General features: G+C 41.0%; 1 protein-coding gene across 2 annotated transcripts; it reads right to left on the bottom strand.

Moving 5' to 3' along the window:
- Positions 1-786: 786 nt before the first annotated feature.
- Positions 787-8,060, bottom strand: MED7 (mediator complex subunit 7). Of its 2 annotated transcripts, none has more exons than XM_068534566.1 (2): positions 7,976-8,060; positions 787-1,859 (listed from the first exon to the last, which is right to left on the bottom strand). In XM_068534566.1, exon 2 carries the CDS (start codon positions 1,840-1,842, stop codon positions 1,141-1,143), a length of 702 nt encoding a protein of 233 aa, XP_068390667.1. In that variant the 5' UTR covers positions 1,843-1,859; positions 7,976-8,060; the 3' UTR covers positions 787-1,140. The 2 variants fall into 2 exon arrangements, with proteins under 2 accessions (XP_068390667.1, XP_068390668.1); XM_068534567.1 differs by lacking the exon at positions 7,976-8,060 and adding an exon at positions 7,674-7,949.
- Between the last annotated feature and the right edge of the window lie 2,759 nt (positions 8,061-10,819).

Raw genomic sequence — 10,819 nt, forward strand, 5'->3', positions numbered from 1 at the left:
GATTTTGCCGGAAGAGAGGCTGGAGAACAGAAAAGAGAAGGTGCAGAAATGAAATCTCAGTGCTCAAAACAGGTTGACTTCTTATTCACGTGGTGAAGTCACATCAGTGGGGGTGGGGATGGGGACTGGGAGAGGGTAGAGTTAATGAAAGGAGGGCCTAGTCTTCAGGCTTTCAAGGACCTGAAATGATTGAACTTTTGCCATCTTCAAGTGGCTTCCAAAGTTTTCCTGGGTGTGACCATCAAACCAGCAGATAAGAAGAGAAATTTTTATGGGGCAGGCCTGGATTTTTACACCACATTCCACTGCTAAGAACTGTCACATGGCCTCACAGAGATGCAAGAGGAATGGGGGGAACATAGTCCCTAGCAGGGCAGCATATCTCAGGCGAGCAATAATCTCTGGTGGACATCCAGCAGTCTCTGCCACCAAACCCCCTTCCCAGGGCAGGCTTCCAGCCTTAAGCAAGTCTGAGTTTAGGAAATGTATAGGTAATTACACAGACATTTTAATTATTAAAATGAATGTGACTAAAAGTGATCAAAGGACTTCTTAGTGACTGGAAAGAAGTTCTGGGACCCATCCAGGATAAGGACAAGAGGCTGAGACAGAGTGTTTGCAGGAGCAGCCAAGAGGAAAAAAAAAAACTGCTGTTTTATAACTCTCCAGGGTTCCTCTCTTTTAACATGTTACACTATTCTTTTTTAGAGATTAACCAAATTTTTAAGTGAAATAAATCTAAGGATTTCATAATTTCATATTTATAAAGTTTGATATCCTTTATTATCTATCATTCTTAAAGCAAATGACAAATCTACTTTTCAGGGATGAAAACCTACTATTACTGAGGATATCTTCAAAGTTTACTGTAACTCCGAAAACAGGGATATTCCACACACTAGCGGCAAACACTGCTTTTGAAGGTGATTGCTCAATGTAGGCACACTCATTTACCTAGGCTTGCCATAAAGTGAAATGCCATAAACTGCCTGTGACGTCTAACAACTGAGAAAGTTGGAGAGTCAAGCTGCTTGCAAGACTTCTAGTGCTATCTCTTTTGAGACTCTCTAAAAGGGAATTAACTAATATATATGCTATTTACTGAAACGAAAAAAAAAAAAGAAAAAAAAGGAACATCCTTCACGGTCTTTCATTCATTTCGTCAATTAGGACACACAAAGCAGCATCTTTCTCTATAATCTGATCTCTCCTATGACCTGAACTTGCTCTTTGTTGTTCATCCTGTCCAGCACAATTGTTGCTATCATCAGCATCCATTGGTTCAGTTTTTACTCTCAGCCCTGTTTCCGAATGGGGCAAATCATCAGGCAAAGAAGCCAAGCAATTCTGAATCATCTCAATGACTCGTTCCAGATGCTTTTGAAATCTCTCAGCTGTCTCAAGGCGTTGACGTTTCTGCACCTCCATCATGACTCTCAAGGTCTCTCTTGCTTGGTGGGGTCGGTATTCATTTATGAGATGATGCACATGTACAAAAAGCAGCTTAAGATCTTCTAGCTTCTCTTCTCGTTTTATACTCCCAGGGCTCCTTATCAAGATATCTAAGAGATCTAAGAAATTAATAAGGATAGACATATTGAGTTTTCTCAGTTCTTTCTTGTGATCAAACTGCATAGGATGAAGCCGTTCGATACCCTGACTTTCTAAAGGGCGGATGATAAGATCATCACACTGGAACTGGTTGCCGAACATCATATAACTGTCCTTTATTGGAGGTGGAGGCTTGGGAGCGAGGCCTTCCTGAATATTTTCATCTGTATACTCCTTGATGTACTGCATCGGAGGGGGTGGGAGGGCGCTTACTTGCTGTGGCTCACCCATTGTGGAAGATCAAGAACCTACAGAAATGGACCATCAGACAAAAAATAAGAAAAAAAAAATCACACACACACACACACACAGAAATAGACGAAAGATTGAGAGTGGAGCTACAACACAAACCTGTCACATTCAGCGACTAATGACAGAACATTTTCCCTTTTCTCCCCTGGCAGTTTGGCGTCCAGGACAAAATGATCTCCCTAGTCTCTAAAACTAACACTTACAACAGGGAAAGGCTGCATCCTTTTCTAATTAGCAATATATACTCAATCATCGTATTTTTCCTGCTCTACTTAATACTTTCATTGGCACAAAAAAAGTACTGTAGTATACAGTTGACCCCTGAGCAACACAGATTTGAACTTGCACGGGTCCACTTACATGTGGATTTTTTTCAATAGTAAATACTAGAGTACTACAAGATCCATGGTTGGTTGAATCCTCAGATGCAGAACCGCAAATATGAAGGAACTGCAGATACGAAAGGCCAACTCTAAGTTATACTCAGATTTTCAACTGCACAGAGGGTGGGCGCCCCTAACCTCCCAGTTGTTCAAGGATCAATTGTATTTTCATCTATAAATTAAATCATCTGGATTCCACACCCCTCACCAGTTCTGCCTCCCTTCTCTACCCTCCCTACAGCCAAACTACACATGCTGTCTTCCCATCTCACGTTACAATCACTCGTTTTATATTATAGATTGATCTCCAAAAGCAAACACTTATAACTCTAAGGAACACTCTGACAAAATTAAAATTACTATATTCCAGACAAACTCACATCATCTGAGCTTCTGTGATCCAATTCCATTCCCTTTTTTCCTACAATATACTCTACAATTTTTTATAGACACATTAACTTTTCTACATCTACTACAGAAATTTCAAATTCAACTATACCTTCAATAGCCACAATAACCTCCATCTACTCCATCTGAAGCTTAGGTATATCATAAAATGAGAATATCCCGAGCGCTCACTTTGATGGATCTTACCAGATTTTCAAGATATAACATAACACCATCCAACATGAGAGATAGCAAGTAATATACTGGAGGCAATTTTATACTTGGAATTTGTGAGGTAATGAGGGCAGCTGTGGGGCAGCCCTGAGTTTCCACCAACCCACAGCAGTGAACTGGCTGCTGCTGAGAATCAATCTGTCAGTGGCCATGGGCATGATGAGTTACTCTAACTGTATCAACCCACACTTCACTGTTTCACTAGCCTTCTGCATATTCATTTTTGTCACTATCCGATCTGGCGTCAACCTCCTACCTCCACAAAAACTGCTCATCACGGGCACCAACAACCACCACATGACCAAATCCAATGGACATTTTTCTAAGCTGATCTTAATCTCTCAGCAGCGTTTTCTTCCTTTTCAACACACTCCCCTTCTCCCTCAGCTTCTGTGATGCTACATTTACGTCTTCCTCCTACCACACTGGCCGCTGCCTCTCAGTCTCCTTTACTGCCCCTCCTTCTCTAGCCAAATTTTAATGTTGGCATGCCTCAGAGGCTCACAAACTCAAAAGCCAAAGGGAAAAGGCAGGCAACATAAAGTGTGAAGGAGAACTGAGCATCTCCAAGCCAGACCTCAAAGCCTCCAGCCACTAGCATTCATGTGCGAATGAAGATTCATTGTTCCTTGGTCTTGAGTTTTCAAGTAAGGGCAAAAAAATCCAGATTTTTATGTGAAATTTCTCAACTTTTAAAAATACTGGCAATTAATTCCAGAAATTATCAAATACTGTGAGGTCAAAAAGGATTTATCTCCAACAATCTTTGTGATCTGCTGGCCACTAGTTTCAGGCCTTTGTTTTATGTTCTCCCTGGGATGATCTCAGTCAATTCCATAGCTTTTAATACCATTTCTATCGGTGGTTCTCAACCAGGTGTCATTTTGCCAACCAGAAGATATATGCAAGGTCTGGAGACACCTTTAGTTGCCACAACCAGGGAGGGGGTGCTACTGGCTTCTAATGGGTAGAGGCTGGGGATGCTATAAACATACAATGCACAGCAACAAAGAATTATCCAGCCCAAAATGTCAATATATTGTGCCAAAGTGGAGAAAGCCTGGTCTATATTTGTGACTCTTGACTTTTTAAGTTAAGTATACTTCATTTACAATATTGTGTTAGTTTCAGGTGTACAGCAAAGTGATTCAGTTATTTTTTTCAGATTATATTCCATTATAGGTTATTACAAGATATTGAATATAATTCCCTGTGCTATACAGTAAATCCTTGTTGCTTATCTATTTTATGTATAGTAGTTTGTCCGTTAATCCCATACTCCTAATTTGCCCCTCTCTCTCTCCCTCTCCCCTTTGGCAACCATAAGTTTGTTTTCTGTCTGTGAGTCTGTTTTGTACATAGATTCATTTGTATTATTTTTAGATTCCATATATAAGTGATATTTGTCTTTCTTTTCTTGACTCTTGACTTTTTACCTCCAGTCCAGACTGCGTCTGGGCTGCTCCTGGATGTCTCACAGGGCATTCAAACTTTAAAAAAAAGTTCTTTTGAGTCCATCTACCATAAATACACACACCCTAAACCTGTTCCTCTCATAGCTTCTACTCTTTCCTGTTTCAGTAAAATGTCCCCATTATCCACCTAGTATTTCAAGCCAGAAACCTAAAGGTTATCTTAATCCTCCTTTTTTTTTAAATTAATTAATTAATTTATTTTTATGGCTGTGTTGGGTCTTCGTTTCTATGCGAGGGCTTTCTCTAGTTGTGGCAAGCAGGGGGCACTCTTCATCGCGGTGCGCGGGCCTCTCACTATCGCGGCCTCTCTTGTTGCGGAGCACAGGCTCCAGATGCACAGGCTCAGTAATTGTGGCTCACGGGCCTAGTTGCTCCGCGGCATGTGGGATCTTCCCAGACCAGGGCTCGAACCTGTGTCCCCTGCATTGGCAGGCAGACTCTCAACCACTGCGCCACCAGGGAAGCCCAATCCTCCTTTTTTACCAATCTCCTCTCCTCACCATCACTGCCAAATTTATCAAGTCCCAAAACTTCACTATATCGCTATCTCAAATTCATCAGTTCTGATCAAGACACCATTCCCTCTTACCTGGAATACAATGGCTTCCCAGGGATCTTTCTGATTTCACTACAGTTCTTCTATATAATAGCCAGCCTAATTCTCATACCACATTCCTTCCCCCTTATATCCTAGCATGTTGTCTTCTAGTATTTGTTGGTAGCTCCATTCATTTCAAGAAGGCTTCAAATCAATGGGAATTTGGAAGTAGGTACAAACATCTTTAATGTTTATTTACTCTTTCAAATATTTACTGTTTGTCTAATATATGACAATGATGATTACGACAGATAACACTTGCGTGCATAGTATGTGCCAGACACTGTGCTAAATACTTTTCTCATGGTTGCGAGAAATCTGAGAAAAGAAAGGTGCCCTTTCCATTTCAGAGATGAGATCACCGTGGCTCACAAAAGTTGACCCACTTGCGTAAAGTCACAGAGTAAAGGAAGGAGCCAGAGCCTAAAGATCTCAAACACTACATCACACTGTCTTTCAAGGATAAACATGGCCTCCATCCTTGTGTTGCTTACAATCTATAAAGGAAAACAGACAAATAGCTAACTACACGTTTTAAGGTTACTACAAAAGACCAACAGATCTGACTACCAAAGATAAATCTAAAAATTCCATATAGGAAAATATATCATAAGCAAAATTAAAAGACAATCCCATTTTTCTGGGAGAAGAATGTCTGCAAGCTAACAAGGACAAATATTAGAAATTTAATTTTGATTTTTTAAAAACATATTTTCTGATTCCATCCCCGCAAGAAAAGCACTATGACTTCAGCAGTTGCCTGTCTTATTCACAACTCTACCTCCAGCACCTTAAACAATGCCTAGAAGGTGCTAAATCCTCAATAAAGATCCACTGAGTTTTTTTTTTAAACCTATATATTTTTTAAAAATAATAGAAAAATAGGCAAAAGATGATGAGAAAAATGCAAACGCTGAATAAAGGCAGGAAAATATTCAGACAGACACACTATTAAAAGCAAATTTTAAAAAGGATTCTTTTCATCTAACAGACTATCAAGATTTCACATACTCTGTCATCTGACAAATGTTAGAACACCTTCTACGTGGCAGGCCCTGGATTCCAGCACAGGTCACACTCTCCCTCCTCTCAGTTTCTTCAGAGTGGCCATCCCAATTTTAGAGGCAGGCTCTTAGCTCCTCTGGCCCTGCAGGGAAGCCTACTGCGGGGGAAAGCGTCCATTCCCCTCGGCTCTCACAGAAGCCACCATGACGGCCACCACATGACACTCTCAGGTGGCAGGCCAGTACTGCCAAGAGAATATGGGGAATCCTCAGACACAACTAATAGCAAAGGAGACAAATATATTTATTTGGAATTTGACGTGACAGTATCAAACATTTTAATGCTGATATTCTTTGACCCAACAATTCTTTTTTTTTAATTTTTATTTTATACTGGAGTATAGTTGATTAACAAAGTTGTGTGACCCAACAATTCTATTTCTAGAAATTTATCCTACAGAAATATTGGTACAAGTACACAAAAGTGTGTTTAAGAATGTTTAACGCAGCACTGTTTGAAAAGAGCAGGAAAAGCTGGAAACAGCCCATAACTTCATCAATATGAGAGCTGGATAAAATGTCTCTATATACACACAACACAGCCATTAAGAAAAAACGGGTGAAAGCGCATGGGATGGAGGGTTATCAATACTGTGTACCATTTCATTTATTTACAACACACTTATGAGTTGCAAATAGTTATAATCAACTTTTTAAAACTTCCAAAAACATCAATTCGGACTTATAGAAAAGCTGTATGAATAGTATAGAGAATATCCCATATTCTTCACTCAGATTCCCCAAATGTTAACATTTTCCCTCATTTGCCTTATTGGTCTCTCATCTCTGTACCCGCAAATACTTCAGTGGGTATCCCCCAAATAAGAATGTTCTCTTATAACCACATAATTACCAAAATCAGAGAATTAGCAGTGATCTGGTACTTCAAAATAAATTTCAGACAGCCCAGGTTTCACCCCACTCAAGCTTTTTTAGATTGGAAGCCCAGTTTTGGGCCTCCCAGCACCATGTGTAATCCCCTACTTTAGCTGCCAATCCCCAAAGAGCAAGTAAGTGACAGGTACCATTGTTTCACATTCTCTCTAACTTAATCTTCAAACCAATTCTATGAGTTAAGTACTATTTTCAATTTCATTTTAGAGATGAGGATCCCAAGTCTGTCTCACCAACGGGAAGTGTCCGCAACCAGATCAAAAGTCTAGTAAATGTCACAGCAGGAATTCTTAACCTTGGTTCTTGTACACAGTACACGTTCCCTTAAATCAGTAAACTATGAAGCATCTAACAGTACAAAAGGAAACTGACGTATTACAGAAATCCTGTTTATCCCCCTATCACTTCTCTAGACTAAACTTGTCAAAGGCGATGGAGGTTTTTAGTAATACAAGCGCCAGGCATCGTAGCTGGTTATCAGACTCAAGATCCACCTTCTAGTGTTTGTTCCGTTCTGCGGTATTTCACCAAAAAAAAGAAAGGTATTCTAGGGTCCCATCCCCAGACTTTGACTCGTTTTGTCTACTGTGAATGGGGCCGCTGGAATGTTGTTTTTAAAACCTCTCCAGATGATCTAATGATTAGGCTTGGCATCTACCTCCTTCCCCGCCTCCCATTAATTCTTCTGATTTCAGGACTGCTCCCTGAGGAGGAAGAGCAAGGCTGGTTATCCCGTAAGGCTGGAGAGGCCAGGAGACTCGCCGAGCCCACCCACCTTAACAAACCAGCCGCGAGGGACTAGAACTGAGGTCTGCCAACCTCCGGGCGGGCTCGGCCTCCCCACTCGAAGGAAGCTCAGAGCCCGCCGCAAGGAAGGCACCTTCCGCCGAGCGGTTCACCCCGGGGCTCCGCGAGCGGCGGGGAGGCCGCTCTCCCCGAGGGACGCGGGAAAGGAAAGCGGGCGAGCGTACCCTGCACCACGCCTCCCCCCATTCCCAGCCCGCCCGGAGGAAGTCGCGGGGTCCGGAAGAAGAAATGCACACTGAACGGAGCACCAAACCGTCGCCGCCCACTCACCTCAGCCCCGGGTTTACACTGGTAGCTGCCTTCGCCACCACCGCCGAGACCCAACTTCCTACCTCCTCTTCCAGGAAGAAGCCTCTGACGCTGTCCCTTGATTGGCTGAAAGACCTGTCCTTTAACCGAGGCTCTAGTCCCGCCTCTGACCGCTGGCTTGCTATTGCGCCTGCGCACAGCCCCCCACCCCCACCGACCTCGCGCCGCCTGCCGCCTTCCGGCAGTTTGGCTGCGGCTGCGGGGGGGCGGTTTGCAGTCGCCGAGGCTTTGTGTACTTTGTATCAATAAAAGCAGCAGCTGGTAGCTCGTTCCTTTCTGTTTCTTTTTTTTTTTTTCAACGCTTAAGATTGAGGCATCCATACGTCTTACGTAAACGTTAGACAATACAGTAAGCAGATATTTTTAGAAATGATATCGACTGTAGCCCCACTGTCAAAAATAACATTTAAAAATATGAGGTTGGACTCTATATGCTGTTTAAGTATTTTGTAATCTGGAAATACTTGTGAACATGATTGAGAATCAATAATATATTCTTAATTTGCATTTTTTCACCATCTGTTCACTTTTATTTTCATTTACGAATTCAGATTCTATTTCCAGGCAGCAAATTAACAAATGTTAAAAAAAAAGTACACAAGTCTTTTGGAGGTTATTTTCGTAAGAAATGTTACGCATTTCTAAATTTGTGGGAATCTTCCAAGAGCGTGTTGCGCTTACAAAAATAAGGTTGTTATTCTGATAAACATTCTCAACTTTAACTCTTTAAGATTATTTGATTTTATTTTTTTAAACTAATTACGGAGAGTTCCCAAACATACACAAAAGTAGAGAGAATAGTGTATTCATCACCCAACTTCAACAATTATCTACCGATAGACATTATTTCAATTCAGCAAGCATTTCTAAAAAGTAAGGACTCATTTTGTTTGTTCGTGGAACCAGAGAACCATTGTCTCATTTTAAAATAAATTAATAACTATTTAATATCATCAAAATCAAGTCAATATTTGTATACCAATTATCTGAGGATCCGATAACGTCCACCCCTTTGTAACTGGATGATGTATCATTTAATTATCTTTTAATCTATAGTTTTCTTCCTCCACCTCAATCCCCACTCCCCCACCCCCCATCAGTTTATTTGTTGAAGAACTCTGTTCACTCTTGAGCATACCCCAATCAGGCTTTTCTCTGTTCACTGAGACCAACGTGACGTACACTGTGACCTCCAATGGGCATTCTTAGTACTCATCTTATTCTACTCTCAGCAGCATTTGACACATTTGATCTTTTGAATTGCCCCAGGGCTCAGTTATCAGTTCTTAGTGGGATGTCATCCAGGTGATAATACCCAGATGATATCCAGGCCCTGGCAACACCCTCTCCTTTCACTCAGACCCTCTTATCCCACATCTTTATTCAATTGCAAAGGCTCAAATCTAAAGGTTCACCTTTACTCCTCTTTCTCCCGTACTCCATTCAAAACTACCATACCGGCCTTTTGTATTACTTCTATTTGGAAATAAGTAAAAGTCCTAAATATAATTAATTTTCACCATCCCCACTGCCTCAGTCCTAGTGCATGCCACCATAATCTCCCCTGGACTTCTGAAATAGCCTAAATAGTTTCCTTGCTTCCACTTTTGTCCTTCCTTAGCCTATTTACCACACTGTCTTAAAATATAAGACAGATCTGAACAACCCAATCAAAAAATGGGTGGAAGACCTAAATAGACATTTCTCCAAAGAAGACATACAGATGGCCAAGAAGCACTTGAAAAGATTCTCAACATCACTAATTATTAGAGAAATGAAAATCAAAACTACAGTGCGGTATAACCTCACACTGGTCAGAATGGCCATCATCAAAAAAATCTACAAACAGTATATGCTGGAGAGGGTGTGGAGAAAAGGGAACCCTCTTACACTGTTGGTGGGAAGGCAAATTGATTAAGCCACTATGGAGAACACTATGGAGGTTCCTTAAAAAACTAAAAATTGAACTACCATATGACCCAGCAATCCCACTCCTGGGCATATACCCTGAGAAAACCATAATTCAAAAAGAGACATGCACCCCAATGTTCATTGCAGCACTATTTACAATAGCCAGGACATGGAAGCAACCTAAATGTCCACTGACAGATGAATAGATAAAGAAGATGTGGTACATATATAGAATGCAGTATTACTCAGGGTAATTTGTAGAGACATGGATGGACCTAGAGACTGTCATACAGAGTGAAGTAAGTCAGAAAGAGAAGAACAAATATCGTATAATAACGCATATATGTGGAATCTAGAAAAATGGTACAGATGAACCTATTCGCAAAGCAGAAGTAGAGACACAGACGTAGAGAACAAAAGTATGGACACCATGGAGGGAAAGGTGGGGTGGGACGAATTGGGAGATTGGGATCAACATATATACACTGCTATGTGTAAAATAGATAACTAATGAGAACCTACTGTATAGCACAGGGAACTCTACTCAATGCTCTGTGGTGACCTAAATGGGAAGGAAATCCAAAAAAAAGGTGATACATGTATACATATAGCTGATTCACTTCGCTGTACAGCAGAAACTTACACAACACTGTAAAGCAACTATACCCCAATTAAAAAAAAAAATCTAACCACTCTATTCAAAGCTCTCCAAGGTTTTCCATCACATTTATAATAAAACCTAATGTCCTCACCATGGCCTATATAAGGCACTACAAAATCTAGTCCTTGGCTACTTCTCCAATAATATTTCCTACCATTTTTTTCCATGCTCAGTCTTCTCTGGCTACAGGATTTATTTCTTTCCCTCGAAATTTTCAAGCCTACTTCTGCCTT

Source organism: Eschrichtius robustus, chromosome 2 (genome assembly GCF_028021215.1).
Source record: "Eschrichtius robustus isolate mEscRob2 chromosome 2, mEscRob2.pri, whole genome shotgun sequence".
Taxonomy (NCBI): domain Eukaryota; kingdom Metazoa; phylum Chordata; class Mammalia; order Artiodactyla; family Eschrichtiidae; genus Eschrichtius; species Eschrichtius robustus.

Bases quoted from the DNA above. Each gene is read 5' to 3' on its own strand.
- MED7 (XM_068534566.1), bottom strand. From the start codon at position 1,842: ATGGGTGAGCCACAGCAAGTAAGCGCCCTCCCACCCCCTCCGATGCAG.